Source organism: Vicia villosa, linkage group LG2 (genome assembly GCF_029867415.1).
Source record: "Vicia villosa cultivar HV-30 ecotype Madison, WI linkage group LG2, Vvil1.0, whole genome shotgun sequence".
NCBI classification, from domain to species: Eukaryota; Viridiplantae; Streptophyta; class Magnoliopsida; order Fabales; family Fabaceae; genus Vicia; species Vicia villosa.
In genome coordinates, this window is record NC_081181.1 from 50449945 (window position 1) to 50467825 (window position 17881).

Here is a 17881-nt window from a genome sequence, read left to right on the forward strand (position 1 = left end):
TTCATCTTCATCAATTTATAAAAAACATAAATATAATATTTTGCAATTAAACACGATAGTGGCTCCACAAATTCTCTAGTTGTTAAAAACTACATAAAGTTAAAAAATCTAATAAGCCTTAAGAAATTGAATCCCTTTAATATCTAATGTCAACAAACACAACAATGCAATATCCAAACTACAGTCACAAATAAACAGAAACACCCTAATTCATACAAAGAGTATCGAATTGCAATTTTATTTTTCATTATAATAGCAATTTCAATTACTGGAGATAAAGAGAAGCAAGTCTCACTTTCCTAAAGCGTCTCCATTCACATTTTTTTTTCTTGCAACAACATTGAGATGCTTCTCCTCTCTAATTTTTAGAGATGGAATAAACCACATATGAAATGCACTTAAATCTAATACAAAACAAATAATCATAAGGAGAAGAGTAAAAGATTAAAAAGGAAAACATAGAAAAAATAAAAATATACTTACTGAAAACCTTGAACCAAATATCATTTCAGTTCCGGCCGCAATAGAATCATCGATGAAATCATTCACCGTCAAGACCAGGATTTAAATTTATGATGATTGCTACTTTGTCCTTGCAGATTTCATTCTTTTCAAATCAGAAACTCTCGCAAAACAACATTTTTCCCATACCCTACATAGGATTCAGATATCCTGAGCTAGAAGAAAATACACATATTTATAGTTAAAATAGAAATGTAAAAACGATAGCGAAAACGTAAACGGAAAGGAATACGAATGCAACCAGATTCGAAAGAGAAAGCAGATGACTGCTAAGTGTAGAATTGTATTTATTTTTATATATAGTTTTGCGGAACTTATCGACTCTTTTTCCTCATCTTGTGCGTGAATGAATATATTTTCGTTATATTTGTACATATTGTGTATAACTTGAGTTTGTGAATCATTTATGTACCGTTCGATCATTTTTCATTCATTTTATATGTGTTGGTGCATATTGGAGCCTCGAGCAATAAAGCGTCGAAGACAGCGCTTCAAAAATGTAATTTTGAAAGAAAATAATGTTTGAGACCTCTAAGCCCAAGTTGCAGCGCGCTACCACTTTTTATTGGAAAAATAAGAGTTGGGTTCGCAAGCGGGCTTAGCCCGTTGAGCTTGCTTAACACAGTCCTGCTTAGCCCGCTCAGCAGGCTTAGCCCAGTCCTTTTTTTGCCTTTATATTTCTCATTTCAACGCATTTTTAGGGTATGGTTTTGGGGATTTTTTCTCCCAATTCCATTACCAACATTCTTAGGTTAGATTAGACTTAGGAAATCAACAATGGATGATGCATCTTGATGATTCGGAGTGGGATGTGCACTTTTGTTGGAGATATTGACATTTGTTTTTGTTTATCTTCTCTCTTATCTTTGTATTTTTATTTGTTGAGGATTGCATGTAATTTATTTGTCTTGTATGTATATGAACTGATCATGACATTATATAAAATTTCTTTTATAAATACTTATCGGTGTTTATCCTTGTTTTTACTTTTATTGTTAGGATTTGAGTTGATATAGACATATACTTCTCTGATCTTGTTCTTGGATGAATATTTGTTAGGTTCTAAACTCTAAACATAAATTTAGGCTTACTAATCATCGTAAGTGTCGACTCTTAATGTTCTATGTTGTTTAGTTGTGTGAGACATCCACAGGAAAATAATATGGTTGATATCTCAACTCTGTATTAGACATAACCTCTGTTTTGAGCGATACATGATGATATTGATGAGTAATTTAGGTTGAGTACAATTGATCAGTAGGTTTAAGTATTTGACAGATAGATGAAATTCAATCCCGAGAGTTCTCATCTCTTCGAAGAGTGTATTTATTTTCCTGTTTATACCTTTTTACTTTTAGTTCAATTTAACCCAAGCTCAAAAACACGGAAATCGTTGAATAACATTCTTTCCCTCCACCATTCTTTGTGGACACGATAAATTCCAAAATACTTCCAATCTTTTCCTTGCTGCTTTACTGAGCCAACAAAATGGCGTCGCTCTTTGGGATTGGTGTTTTGATATTGAATTGTATTACAATAGTTTATACGGTTTTGAGGATTTTTTATCCCAATTCTATCACCAACATTCTTAGGTTAGATTAGGCTTAGGAAATTAACAATGGATGATGCATTTTGATGATTGGGAGTGAAATGTGCACTTTTGTTGGATAAATTACATTTGTGTTTGTTTATCTTCTCTCTTATCTTTGTATTTTTCATTTGTTGAGGATTGTATATAGTTTATTTGTCTTGTATGTATATGTACTGATCATGACATTGTATAAAATCTCTTTTATAAATCTTTATCGGTGTTTATCTCTGTGTTTGCTTTATTGTTGAGATTTGAGTTGTTATAGACACATACTTGTGTGATCTTGTTCATGGATGAATATATGTTAGGTTCTAAACTCTAGACATAGATTTAGACTTAATATTCACCGTAAGTGTCGACTCTCAATGCTCTGTGTTGTTTAGTTGTGTGAGACATCCACATGAAAACAATACGGTTGATATCTTAACTCTGTGTTAGACATAACCTCTATTGTGAGTGATACATGATGATATTGATGAATAATTTAGGTTGAGAAGAGTAATCTTGAAACTCAACTCTGAATTACATGAACATTTCATAATCCTTTCAATATAGAAATATCTATAATATTTAAGTATCATACCATAACCAATCATTCATCATGGACCAGATCGTTACTGAAAAGAATATCCAAATACCAAATCCGATTTCTATGTAACCTCTGCAAAGTAGAGGAATCTCTTGGAAAAATCAAAGAAAAAATATCTTCTTCCTCTGTAAAGAATTCTTGCAATAATTCTTCTGAACCTGATCTTTTAAAAAAAGCGCGTACAGTACTTTTGTGTTTACAAGCCAAAGTTTTAATACAAGAAAACCGAAGTATATATTTTATTCGTTACAAACTTTTTTTTTTGAGGATCCATTATAATAATGAGAAAGACTTCTGCATATTTGCAAAAATCGGTCAATAATATCAAAATCGGATGAATCGGCCCAGACCGGCTTACTAATTGATCACTTGATTTAAGTATTTGACATGTAGATGAAATTCAATCCCGAGAGTTCTCTACTCTTCGAAGAATGTATTTATTTTTCTGTTTATACATTTTTTACTTTTATTTCATTTTAACCCAAGCTCAAAAACGCGGAAACCGTTGAATGACATTCTTTGCCTCCACCGTTCTCTGTGAACACGATAAAACCTGAAATACTTCTAATCTTTTGTTTGCCATTTTACCGCGTTAACAACGACTTTACCATTTTCAGTGAATCCTTAAGATGATGAATTGATTTGCGGTGGAGATGACATTACAGCGGTATGATGCACCAAGGAGTGTGACGAACCGCTAGAATTGGAAGGAAAAAAACCCGAAGAGTTCATGAAGAAAGACCGGTTAAAGATTTGAAAACCAGAGGATTGACAAATTAAAAAAATAGTACCACTTATTTAAAAGGAATATTTTGATTGAACAATGTCTTTTGAATTAGTAAATTATAATTAAAGACAATGCACTGTATAAAATAATATTGTTAGAAAGACTTAATTAAGGTGATCATAAATATTTTCTTAATTTTAGTTGGTTAGATAGTTGATTTTGAAAAAAAATCCAAATAACCATGTTTTAAAAAAATTTTACCCAAAAAACCATGTTTTGGAGAAAATTAACTGCATGACCAAGTTTGAGAAGTGGCCTACACGTAGGAGCCACCTCCCGTGGCGCCAACTCACAAAACCTCATACATATGCGCCACCTGGGGTGGCGCCATAGTTCAATTCCAACATACAAGCCACCTGGGGTGGCGCATAAGTGTTGGTTCTTTTTTTTTGTTTTTTGTTTTGTTTTTTTGTTGTTTTAACATATTTATTTTTTTTTGTTTTTGATTTTTTTAAAATTGTTTTAACATAATCAAAAAAAACTATTAAATAAATAATTAGATAGGTAGTGTTTAATGATATAAATAGGGAAGAAACATTACAAATACGGGAAATACAGGAAAAATATTACAAATACGGGAAGTACGGGAAAAACATTACAAATACGGAAAAAAAAGAGAATATTTTTAAAGCATTAAAATTATTCTATTCATGACCCTTCTGACCGCCAGTTCCGCAATCTGGAATTGTTCGAATCCGTTGGGAAGGTTCTCGACGCCCCCCTTCTCGACGACCTCCCCTAGCCCGACCCCCCCTAATCCTTGGTTGTTCTTCTTGTGTTTGGGTAGGTGGGCCTTAGATTAGCCCCTCCATGCGCTCGTTTGACATGTAGTCTTCTATCCTGCTGTCAAATATTCGGGTCCCCATGCCCTCAAAGATTGGTCTTGGCTGTGGAGTTGCGTAATATGGCCGGTAAAACCCAGCGCTTGAATGGCCTTGGAAAAAAGGCATTGTTTGTTGGGGTGTGGTGTAGCCATATTGTTGGTGTTGTGATTGTTGGGGTGTGGTGTAGCCATATTGTTGTGATTGTTGGGGTGTGGTGTAGCCATATTGTTGTGATTGTTGGGATGTATGGTAAAGTGACGATTGAGTGATCATTTGCTCGTTTGGGTCATATTCGTCATCTGGACTCATGTCGGGGCTGGGTTGCCTATTGGAGTTGGAGGGGTCGACCAAACAACACCCGGATCAGAACCGAGATGGATCATGAGAAAATGGTACGAAAGTGTGGCATATGTCGTGAAGTCGGGCACAACAAAAATACCTGTCCTAACCGTGGATCAACCTCCACCAACAATTAGTTGTATGTCATTTGTATTTTGTATTTGTACTTCTTATGTATTTCTATTTGTATTTGTGTTTGGACTGCTTATGTATTTGTATTTGTATTTGTATTTGTATTTGTACCGCTTATGTATTTGTATTATCTCTTATTAAATCAACTAGTTATGTATTTGTCTTGTAGTGAAACTGTCTTCATGACCCATACTTTCAGTCTGTATTTTGGACAGTCAAATACGCTTGTTTTCGTCTAGTCCCATCAAGCCATGCATTGATCAGTGTGCCTTCATTTATCATACAAGTTAGGCGTGCTTGTAAACAGTACGCAACAGTACTCCTTTTCTATCCACTACTATTATAAATTAGGGGTTCCTAGGGTTGAGTTTACACACAGAAACACAAACTCCAAACACCAAACACAACAATGTCTCGCATTAGGCCAGATGGATGTCACCGGACAACAGAGCCGCCGCCCCGGAGATCAACATGGCGTATCGAACCTAAACCGGAGTATCGCAGAAGGAACGGACATGTCATATTCTCTCCCGTCAAACCTCCCATGCCGGTTATGTTTTGGAATATCTCTTCCGTCGAGCAACTCAGGAGGACTCTCATGACTTTTTTAGAGGGGGAGTACGAATCCGGCGAACAGATAAGAAGCATCAAGAGACTTAAAACAAGGGTCGATGCTGTGACTGGAGCAACAATAAGTTTCTGGGATAACGTGGAATACGACATTGATTGCATTCAAATGATGCATGGACCCAATGATATTGTTTTAACCGTAGTAATTTCTTAGATGTTTTAGTTTTTTTGTTGGTTATTTTCAATGTACCTTTTAATTAATAAATGAATAAATGTTTTCCATGAACGCTCGGGTTAGCTGATTCACTGATCTTATCTGCGCTAATTTAATATTTATATATATATATATATATATATATATATATATATATATATATATATATATAAAATATATTTTTTAAATATGTTAAAATAAAAACAAACAAAAAAAAAAAAAAACTGGGACATGTTGGCGCCACCCCAGGTGGCTTGCAAGTTCAACATGAACTATGGCACCACCCCAGGTAGTGCATATCTATTAGGTTTTGTGTGTTGGCGCCACCGGATGTGGCTCCTACGTAGAGATCACCTCCCAAATCTGGTCATACAGATAATTTTTCCGAAAACCTGATTTTTTGGATAAATTTTTTTTTTAAACATGATTATTTAGATTTTTTTTCCGTTGATTCTCTTCATTCAGTTTCCTTCATATTATTACATTTTAATTTCATCAGAGTAATTTTGCATTTCACTCTTCATCTTTTCGTATTCAGTTTTTCTTATATATTCCCACCGATATATGAAAAGAAAATTATCGCCAATGACTTGACACGTACGTGTGCAATAAAAAGTTTGATAAGAACAAACCTCTTGAGGGACACGTAGTTTCATATTATATATACCAAACTAGTAACAAACCCGTGCGTTCGCACGGGTTCTGGTACGGGACGCGCATTTGTTTTAGATGTATATTTTTTAATAGAAAAATGTCTGATATCCGTGAAAAAATAATAATTGAATGTATAATTAATAAAAAATATTTTGATCAGCAACTTCATGTCCCGTTAATAATCAATATTTTGATCGATAACTTCATGTTCGCATGTACAAATATTATTTTGATCAATAACTTCATGTCTCCGTGTATCTTAAAAAATATTTTGATGAGTAACTTCATGTCCCGATAATAATCATTATTTTGATCAGTAACTTCATGTCCCGATAATAATCAATATTTTGATCAGTAACTTCATATTCTCGTGTCCAAATATTATTTTGATCAACAACTTCATATCTTCGTGTACCTTAAAAAATATTTTGATCAGTAATTTCTTGTCCCGTTCATAGATGATATTTTGATCAGTAACTTCATGTCCCGTTAATAATCAATATTTTGATCAATAACTTCATGTTTCCGTGTACGGAAGAATATATATTAGAAATTTAAGATTTAAAAGATAAAATCTAAGTTTGATTTGTATAAGTTTTATTTTTTCTATATTTTTTATTTTTTTATGTGTATTGTATCCTATTCTAGATAAGTAGATGCTTAATTTCTTTTAATTAAGTCATTGTAAATGAAAAAATATATATATATTGATAAGACAACATTTATATGTAACCAATTACTTAATTACAATGATTTGACTGTATTGACTTTTAGGGTAAAAAAGTTAATGTATTAGACTATTTGAAGCTTTAGCCTCTCACCCCTCCTCTTCCTACACCTTACTCATAAACTCCAACCTGCATCATTTTAATACAGTTTTAAAAAATAAAAACTCAAACTTATATATTCAAAATCAACCAAACAATGTATTATTATCATCAATTCTAAAATAGTACGATAAATATTTGTCATATTATATCAATTTTTCATCTAATAATAATAAATATGTGTCCTATATTTAATTATATTTATAAATACACAATTTATTACCTTAAATACTATAATAAGACTATAATCATATAAACATTTTTTTAAGTTTATTTTATAATTCTAAAATAATATTACAAGTCATAATTTAAATAAAAAAAATCGGATGAATTTTTTTAAAGTAATTAAAATAGTCAATTTGTTGATTTATATATTAAATAAATACTTATACATTTGTGTTCAAATATTTATTAACTATTAACTTGAGTGTGAAATACATTTGCATAAAGAATCAAAGTGTAGCAGTTAAAATAAGTACATCATTATCTTTTGTAAAAGACGAAAAGTAAGCTATAGAGTTGGACATAAAAAATCAGTATGCTATGACTTACTACTCTAGTCATTGTTGTTGTAATTATTTTAGATTGTGGTAGAGACTATAAACAAATTAATCAATTTTTTTGCTATAAACTATGACTATTTGTTAGAGGTGAACAAAAAAACCGAATCCAACCAAAAATGATATAACCGATAAATAAAAAAGAAACGGATAACTAAAAATGAATCGATATAACCACGGTTCACACTTTCCAATTTTTAATGGTTTATTACGGTCTAAATCGGACCTAATTTCATGTATATTTGACAATTTTCCGATCAATTTTTATATAGATATGAAGAAAACATATACTGAGATTCAAACATTTTACCGTGAACTTACCATAACATTTAATGCCCTTACTTTTGACAGAGCAGTTACTTATTGTCTTTTGCTTTGAAAAGTTGAATTGACAACTCGTTCTTTTATTATATTTATATTTCTTAAAGAGTACAATTTCTCTATGTTTCCAGTTTTCTAATTTTTTTTTACTTTAACATACAAAGTTTTGTGTACATACTCATAGGCGGAGCCAGCTCCCGGCTAGGTTGGGCACCTGCCCAGGCTCCGCCGACTACGCTTCCACATCTCGCAAACAAACACACCTTAATTTTTATGATTCTTAATAGTGTTGTTTAATAGTGTTGTTGCTACCTTTTTTTTGTTGTTTTTAGTGCTGTTAGATGTTTTGCTTGGAGTGGTTATAACAACAACAGTTATGGGGGTGGGCTGGGTTTCTGGTTTTGGTTTCTTGAAGATGATGAAGGGGTTGTTGGTTTATTTGTGTGAGAGAGATGAAAAGAAAGAAAAGATTAAAGTGTTACCTCTAGGCTAGTGATGAAACAAATGTGGTTAAAAGTAAATGGTTGAATAGGACGGTGGTAGAGAGAGAGAAAGATTAACATCAAAATTAACACTTAATTGCTCATTAATAAATTTAGTTCAATTTTTTTTTTGAAATGAGAGATATTTTTTACTACTGTTTTTATGTTTTACCTTTATATGGAACAACAATAAGATATAGTTAATGTTAATTTTTATTTGTTTAGTAAATTGAGAGACACACTTCTTGATTATTTAATTTATACTTTTTATGATTCGGTTGATATATTTTATTGATAGCTTTACAAATAACATATTTATTTTTCTTTTCAAACATGATATATTTTAAATTATATATTTTTATAGAATTTGAACTTTGATTATTAAGATCTATTATATATGACTATATTAGACTAATACTTTATCACATATTATAAATATAATTTTTATATATATATATATATATATATATATATATCACGTATTTTATCATATAAATAGTTTATATTAAAATTAAATTTACGCTAAAAAAATATCGTTAATATTTTCACAAATTAACGCCATAACAAAGACAGACAGACGGACATGAAGGTGCCTGTTTGAAACTTGCCCAGGCTTAAAAAAAATTCTAGCTCCGCCACTGTACATACTCTATTCTCTCTCCCACTTGAAAAAAATAAACTCAACTTATTATTGTGCAGCATCCTCTAAAATATCAATCTCTCATTTCATATTCTCATTAACTAAATAAATATCAATTATATTATAGTAACAATTAAAGTCCAACTTTAAACTAAATAAAATACACTATAACACTATAAATTCCATTATTTCTCTCTATCTCACCAAAAATCATAAGCTTTATTGTTTCAGATTCAAACATGGGTTTTCGAAATATTTACTTTGATTAAAGGTGGATCTTCGAAACGATAACCATCTTTAGCACAAGTAAGAGGATGAGAGAGATTCTGAAAGAGATGAAACTTGGAATAGTTTTAGGAAGGATATTGAAGAGAGATAGGGGTAAGCCCATGTTTGCAAGAAAAGCAAAAAAAAATTAGTCTGATGCAGATATGATGGGAAAGGAAAGAATGCAGACGGTGATGGGAAATGATGGAAGCCAAGCAGATACAAAGAAGTATAATAATCACACGCAATAGACCTCTACATTTGAGCACGTGACTATAGAAGTTATTGTCATCTCATCTCATCAAGTCTTGTATCTAGAGTAAAAGTTTTAATTACAAAATCCATTAATCAACCATCATTTCAAAAGTAATATAAATATACCATAAAGAATGGTGAATATAATTTATAAACTATTGAATAAAATCAAATTTTAATTTCAACACGAGCTGACAACACTTTTCGAATTTAATCCAAAAAAGTTTTAGTCATTAGAAATTTAATTATATATATTAAAAATAGTAAAAAATAATATTAAAAATAGTTTAAAAAACTAAAAAAAAAAAAGATCTAGAATATTTTTAAAAAGTATAGAAAACGAAAAATGGTAAAATGAAGAGAAGTGATACAAGAAATTAATTATAAAATAATATTAATTCAAATTTTCTTTAATATAAAATTAAAATTAATTATTTTGAAATAATTTGGATAAACAATAATGATGATGAAGAAAAAAACAGTAAAACAGAAATTAATGGTTTTATCTTATTTCACTACACAAATAGAGATAAATCATGAATCATGATTTTCAAAAAAGGGGGAAAATAATAAATAAATCAATTAAACATTGAGGAGACATTGTGTCAGAAAAAAATTTAAAAAATATTCCCTTTCTTTCTCTTTACCTACACTATTTCCCCATATGATAATCAAAAGAACAATTAATGAGATAGCAAAGCATTAAAAAAAGAATCAGAAAAAAATTATCTCTCCTCCCTGCCACTAACTTGAAAAGATTGTATTATTAATATTATTATTATTATTATTATTTATGTGCTTTATTATTTATGTGCTTTATTAATATTATAGTAGCAAATTTTTTAATTGGAAATATCCATATTTCCAACACAAAAAAATGCACCTATTCTATAATGAAGATGAAAGGAAAAAATGCATAGGCAAGAGACCAGTGTAGATTTGACTTGCAAGAGACAATGTAGATTTGACTTGCACGATACATCACAATATACTATGACCTATTCTATAATCTATTATATATTATATTAAATGGTTTTTATAGAATAATATGATAAACTATTATATATAATATTTTAACCTGATATAATATTTTAATTTAAGATTTTAAGTTAAGAGGATACAATACAATAATAAAATCTTATATATAATATTTTAACATTATATGATAACATCCAGTAAAATTTATAGTTTCTTATTGAAACATATTTAGACTTGTTTTATTATAATGATGACAATAATATCAATAATAATTATAATAATAATGATAAAAGACATTAAATTAAAATAAATAATAGAATTTTTTTTCAATCTCAATATTTAAAAAAATTACAAAAATAGTCACATTACTTCATAATTATAAAATTTAAAATATATATATAACAAATTTCAGAAAAGAAGAGAGAACAACTAATAAAAATAAAAGGAAGTGAAAATAATGCTAAGAAAATGTCCATCTTATTTAACCTTTTTCGTTTTCTTATCAGTAACCTGAAAAAACAAAACAAATGAAAATGATGTTAAAAAGATTTTAAAAAAAAGTGGCATGAATATCAAAAATAGAAAAAGAAGATCTATACTTTATGGAAGAAATAGATAAGAGATTTCCTTTGATATTACCATTGATGCTGATATTTTCTACCACTACACAAACATCATATCATTGTCATGTTGATGTGGCTTTTTTTTACTTGAATTTGAACTTGTACACATATTTCAGTCCCTTTTCAAATTGATACATCGATTATGTAAATACAAAAGAAGTAATTATTATTCAGTCTAAATAAAGCATAATTAAAATATCAAGAACAAATAACAATCAATCTTAAAAATAGAAACAAAATTGCACATAATTTTTTTTAAAATCAATATAAACACAATAAATAATATTGATCATACTTCATTTTCAACAAAAATAATCAAATAAAGAGATCTGCATAAATTAACACCAAAACATTAATAATTACTATCGTAATTATTATTGAATACTATAAATGGTATAAAATAATACTAACATCTCATCATTCTTTTTACAATTTGATATTATTGAATATTATTGAATATATGTGGACCAAATATTAGCTAACTTTTATCCGGGTACTTATCAATCATTTATTTATATTTATTATAAACAATTTTTAATTTTTAATTATAAAATTAATTTGAGAAGTTTTTTTGTGTTTTAGTATTTTTGAAAATAGATATGAAAAAGTTGATATAATATAGTATTGGTTTTTAGTTGGTGCCTTTTTAAAAAAAAATTAAAATGTTATGTGGTAATCCCTATTTTATGTTGGAATGTATAGATGGGAAAGAGTTAATAGTTTTGTTTATGAGTGAAAAAAATATTGAATATATATGATGCACATAAAAATATACTAAAATGTGTGTTGTCTTGTCACACATTTTTTGAATAGTGATAAAGTTGGATAGAGTTGTACAGTTATTGTAGCAAAAAGCCTTAAAGTGAGATTATTATTTTTCATACCTGCAAAATATTGTAGAGAAGAGATGAGACATGAGAGAAAAGAGAAGAAAAAGATTGATGTGACGTGTCTGAAAAGATAAAAAAAATATTGTGTAAAAGTAAATCAGATTTTGTACCATTTTAAAGTTATATATAGAATATATAGAATAAATTGAAACTTTATTGATTTTAAAATGGTACAAAACCACTAGATCTGATATCTAAAATAGAATCATTTCTCAAACCAAAAATTGAAACTCAAATTACAGTCGATAACAATCTTCAAATTCATAATCCTTTTGATACCTCTTGAATTTTGATACCCTCCTTCCATTGTTCCATTTCATAATCCTATTCAATACATATAACAAATTAATAATGTTGAATTTTACAACAATACAAACTTAAAAATATTTACAAAACATAATAATTATTTGACAAATCTTTGCTACATTAAAATTACAGAAAAATAATTAGGATCAAAATTTTATAGTTGCTGATACAAATATAAATTAATTTTAACATATCAATTTATTCAACAAATAACTCATTGGATTGGCTACCGAAATATAAAAAACAATTGCACACTTACAAAAGACTTTCTAAAATGAAAAAAAATACAAACTTACTTTAAATCAGGGCCAAAAATCGTAACAGACAAAATACAAAAGTTGAGCAAGGTGAAATTTAAAAGAAGAAAATGGCGAGATCTGAAAAACACAAAAGGAAAAGAATAAAAAAACCGCAACATCAAAGTTTCAGCATTGCAACACACACATATTGCTCACAGTTTGACCTTGAACACGATAAAATCGAAAATAAAAAGCATAACCTCAAAACACAACAAAACATGGAAAACAATGGCAAAAGTGAAAAGACAAACCTTGTAAGTATGAAGAAGATGAGAGTTGATTTCAAATCTGGTGGTTTTGATATCAGATCCAGTGATTTCAATTTCAGATCCGATGTTCCCGTGATTTTGATTTCAGATCTGCTGGAAGCCGTTTTAATTTTACACGGTCTCATTTCAGATCTAAAAGTTTTTTGTTTCATCTCATTATAGAAGATCTGCAAAAATTAGCACCAAAATTATTAGTAAAATGCAAACAAAATAATGTTTTAAAAAATGAATAGAAGAAATGTTGCATTTTAAAAGACAACATTTTTTATAAAATGTGTGTGGAAAGGTGTAAAAGAATTTTTTTTATGAGGTTGTATAGAAGAAGAAGAAGAAGAAGTGGAGAATGGCAAGACGTAGAAGAGAGGATAATGAAGAGAGAGAAACATAAGCCATAAATGAGAAGGTTAGAATATTATGTGATATATTAATTTGAGATTGTATTAAAAAGCAACTAAAGAAAGAATGAACAAATGAATAAAATGAGAGCTTAAAGCAGAAGTCATCCACGTGGCCAATTTTAAGAACAGAGGGGTAAAATGGTATTTGGCAGAACATGTTATTTTCTTATATTGTAGATGTACACATAAGCATGAACCCCAACAAAAGTACATATATCTGTAATTGCCTTATTTAGGATGAATATTGTATGTGTTCGTGACCATGTAGCTATATATGTAATGAACACCTAATATAATTACTGGTTATGGTTCAGTTTAGATGAAAAGAAAAAAATGGTATCCTAATCAAAATCTTAAAGCTTCACGAGTCATATCGTGTGTGTTATGTGATAAACATATGGTTGACCTACCTATTAATTATTGCATCATCACTTGTCTTTCTTTTTTCTCTTGAATTATTTAGATAGTAGCTTCTATTTCTTATGAATTAGATTTAGGTCAATTTGTTTTAACTTTTTTAAAAACAATTTTTAGAATATTATATATTTTTTAATTTTTAAAAAAATATAGATAAATTTTTATTAAAAACTTTAAGTGAAAAATTAAATGGAATTTATTTTTTATTTTTTGTTATCATTTTTAATATAGAAAACCCGCTATTTTTAAATAATCTTAATTATTTATATATAAATACGTATAATTCATTAAAAAAAATTAAACACTGTTTTAAAAATTAAAAAAAAAAAATTATATTTTGAAGTATAAATAAACGGGTGCTTATATTACGATCAAAATCAATGAGTGGAATCCAAATGTGAGGTGATAAGTGATAACGTTATGCGATTATCTAATTGTTATCTAGATGATTGATTAATGTCATAAAAGTGATAATGTTAAATGGAAAGAACCATATGTATGGTCCCATTATTGATTAGTATTTTTATTGAGTTATTTGTAGCATATAGTTTTGATAGGTACGGATTTTTTTTAATGATAAAATAATATAATATAATAAAAAGCTGAAGCCCAAAATAAAGAATTTAAAACACAAATAATTTAATAATAAAATTTACATAAATAAATATATGAAAGTACCCAAAGGAGTGGCTTAGCATGACCGCCAACTAAACAAAATCTGGAAAATCATTTTAATTTCAGTATGATTTTTTTAGGCTTTTAATACGGAAATGAGAAGATTCATTTTTCTTATCTCTGATTTAAATCAAATTTAAATAATTACTATTAGCAAAAGCTAATTTTGTAATTTTTTTATGAGTTTAATTCTTTAAATCGTAAATAATTAAAATAGACGATAAAATTCCTTCAATTTTTTTTTTAATATATGCATTAGTTAAAGAGCAATGATATCCTTACACAAAATTTTACATTTACATCGTATATTTATACGATATTGTATACTCTTTTGGATTTATTTATTATTTTAATGGAAATGGAAATTTGTGCCAATAGAAAATGAATTTAAAATTTACGGTGTATGCATACGGTGTGATAATTGCAGTGTCAACCTAGCATTCCTCTTAGTTAAATTTGAACACAAACAATCACCGATTAGGTTAAAAGGGATACGTAGAATCTCAGTGTTATCGAGTTCTAAATATTTTACCATCAACAAATAATTTTAATTAAAATCATAATTAGCATATATTTTGTGGATAAATATATTAAACACTAATTTTGATGTCTGGCCATTACAAAACACTATATGTATTTCTTTATCCTAAGCTTCTACACCCACAAATTAGTATAAACCTTTATAGCCAGCCTACCAAAGCCAAATCTCTTTACCTATAAATATCACCATTCCTTTACACTTTATTTTCATTCATAACCAAATCCTCTCTTTTATTCCTAAACATAACATTTTCATACCATGCAAACTCCATTTTCTAATCATATGGATAGACTCTTATTCAATTGTTTCCTTGCATACTTTCTGTTTTTTTCTTTCTTGTTTGTGCATGGCAAAGAATTATCATGCAATCAAACACCATACCCTCAAGTGTGTAACCATTACATTGGAACCACTAATACACTATCAACCATACATTCTTCTTCCTTCCATGATATTGCCATTGAGGTTACCATGAACCAAGCTATTGAAGCATACAAACTTGTGTCAACCATGGATTTGAATAATTTCAAAGACAATAGAGCCAAGTCAGCATGGCAAGATTGTGTAGAACTTTATGCGGATACAATTTATCAACTTAATCGCTCCATAAACTCAAATAATTTAGATGACAAGTTAACTTGGCAAAGTGCTTCCATTACCAATCATCAAACTTGTCAAAATGGTTTCATTGATTTCAACCTTCCTTCTCACTTAACCTACTTTCCTTCCATCTTAACCAACTTCACTAAACTGCTTAGCAACTCCTTGTCCATTAGCAACACTTTAGCCTCTTCATCATTGTCTAATACTAAACAAAATGGAGGAAGACGGTTGTTATCGGATAAATTTCCACATTGGCTTTCAGGTTCAGATAGAAAACTTTTGCAATCACCACCAAGTGCTGATATTGTGGTGGCACAAGATGGAAGTGGGGACTATAAGACAATCTCAGAAGGTGTAGCTGCTGCTAAGGGAAGTGGAAAAGGAAGAGTTATTATTCATGTGAAAGCAGGTGTATATAAAGAGAACATTGATATAAAGAAAACAGTGAAAAACATAATGATATTCGGAGATGGAATGGATTCCACAATTGTTACCGGTAATCATAATGCTCAAGATGGTTCTACTACTTTCCGTTCAGCTACTTTTGGTAAGTTCTTTAACTATAAATCACTAATTTAATCATATTATGATCAATGAAATAGTAACAATTATAACATGAAAACACTTTTGAATTAACTTAATCATAAACTTATTTATGTACATAAATATCACTTTGGCCTCAATAGTTAGGACAGGGACATGCAGTACTTATTTATGTACAAATTGAATCATAAACTTTTTGTCATATATATCGCTGTCAAAATTGTATCTTTTATAAAAACAGATACTATTTTTCAAATTAGTACTTTCTTTAAATACATGAATATAAATAGTAAATAAATAAAATCTAAAGTTCTAACTCTTAAAAAATAAATAATTACTGCAGCTGTTATGGGAGATGGATTCATAGCAAAAGATATGACCTTCGAGAACACTGCCGGACCACAAAAGCACCAAGCGGTGGCTCTCCGTTCTGGCGCCGATCACTCCGTTTTCTACCGTTGCTCCTTCATAGGCTACCAAGATACTCTTTACGTCTATGCCAACCGTCAATTCTACCGTGACTGTAACATCTACGGAACTGTCGATTTCATCTTCGGAAATGCTGTAACCGTTCTTCAAAACTGCAACATCTTAATCAGAAAACCGATGAGCAACCAACAGAACTCGGTAACGGCACAGGGAAGAACAGATCCAAATGAGAACACCGGAATAGTGATCCATAACTGCCGTATAACTGCCGCGGGTGATTTGAAACCATATCAGAATTCAGTGAAAAGTTATCTTGGTAGACCGTGGCAGAAGTATTCAAGAACAGTTGTGATGAAAAGTAACATAGATGGTGTTATAAATCCACAAGGTTGGACTCCATGGAATGGTGGTTTTGCCTTGAGTACACTTTATTATGGTGAATATATGAATGTTGGTGAGGGTGCTAATACAAAGGGGAGAGTGAATTGGCCTGGTTTTCATGTAATTACAAATCCTTCAGAAGCAGTTAAATTTTCTGTTGGTAACTTTTTGGCGGGTGAATCTTGGATTTCTGGTGTGCCGTTTGATGCAGGTTTATGAAAGTGATACATTGGAGAAGACTTGAAAAGATGAGTTTGGCTTCTTTGTATAGAAAAGGAGATGGTGACAATTGGTGTCGGGTAGTTTTTGTTGGATATTTCTTTGTACTACAAAGGCTATACCAAGATGCTATGCAATTTGTCGGTTCTTATCTATTTGTTTGTCTGATAATATTTAATCTCAATAAAGTTGTAAAGATAAAATAGTGTTAACTTAGTTTCTTCCTCTTATATTAATATTTTATTTGTAATTTTGTATACAATAATGGTTTTTTTTTTTAATTTAAAAAATATATATTTGAGTTTTTTATTTGATTCCGAAGCTTTATTATTGTCTAGGTGCAAAATTGTCTTTTTTTCCGTCTTTGTTGTGAAATTGTATTTTTTTCTCTTTCAAATTCGTCTTTTAATATCATTGATTTCCACAGCTGGAGCTTTGCTGAAAATGGTCAGTAACGGCTAGTTTTGTTCTCTCCGAATAGACTTTCATTCTTTCTCTTCTACCTTTCTCCTTCACCATCATGGATGCTTCATTACTATTCCCTTAAACAAAACTCAAACACAAGCTTTGTCTCTCACAATGCTCACAACATAACTGATAAAATACCTGTTATTCAGAAGGCAAAATACTTTGCTTCTGCAATTTTTAACAACGTCTGTAGTATCCCACTGAGTCAATTTCATATTCCCTGCTTCAAAGGGGATCGTCTAGCTATTACAATCTCAAAAGATGAATA

General features: G+C 29.6%; 2 protein-coding genes across 5 annotated transcripts; one reads left to right on the plus strand and one right to left on the minus strand.

Annotated features, from left to right (window-relative positions):
* Positions 1-11945: 11945 nt before the first annotated feature.
* On the minus strand, positions 11946-13298 carry LOC131646156 (uncharacterized). 4 transcript variants are annotated; one of them, XM_058916288.1, is made up of 4 exons: positions 12922-13298; positions 12668-12748; positions 12345-12389; positions 11946-12059 (listed from the first exon to the last, which is right to left on the minus strand). In XM_058916288.1, the coding sequence occupies exons 1-4, from the start codon at positions 13089-13091 to the stop codon at positions 12047-12049; spliced, it is 309 nt and encodes a 102-aa protein (XP_058772271.1). In that variant the 5' UTR covers positions 13092-13298; the 3' UTR covers positions 11946-12046. The 4 variants fall into 4 exon arrangements, 2 of the variants coding, with proteins under 2 accessions (XP_058772271.1, XP_058772270.1); XR_009297322.1 differs by lacking the exon at positions 12668-12748; XM_058916287.1 differs by lacking the exon at positions 11946-12059 and having other exon boundaries at positions 12077-12389.
* A 1867-nt stretch (positions 13299-15165) lies between these two features.
* Positions 15166-17395, plus strand: LOC131650518 (pectinesterase-like). Its single transcript, XM_058920221.1, has 2 exons — positions 15166-16120; positions 16460-17395. Exons 1-2 carry the CDS (start codon positions 15229-15231, stop codon positions 17143-17145), a joined length of 1578 nt encoding a protein of 525 aa, XP_058776204.1. The 5' UTR covers positions 15166-15228; the 3' UTR covers positions 17146-17395.
* The last annotated feature ends 486 nt before the right edge of the window (positions 17396-17881 follow it).

Bases quoted from the DNA above. Each gene is read 5' to 3' on its own strand.
- LOC131646156 (XM_058916287.1), bottom strand. From the start codon at position 13,091: ATGAAACAAAAAACTTTTAGATCTGAAATGAGACCGTGTAAAATTAAA. The intron at 12,749-12,921 runs GTTTGTCTTTTC...TGTGTTTTTCAG, and splicing joins ATCTTCTTCATACTTACAAG to ATCTCGCCATTTTCTTCTTT. The intron at 12,390-12,667 runs GTAAGTTTGTAT...TGTATTGAATAG, and splicing joins ATTTTTGGCCCTGATTTAAA to GATTATGAAATGGAACAATG.
- LOC131650518 (XM_058920221.1), top strand. From the start codon at position 15,229: ATGCAAACTCCATTTTCTAATCATATGGATAGACTCTTATTCAATTGT. The intron at 16,121-16,459 runs GTAAGTTCTTTA...TAATTACTGCAG, and splicing joins TTTCCGTTCAGCTACTTTTG to CTGTTATGGGAGATGGATTC.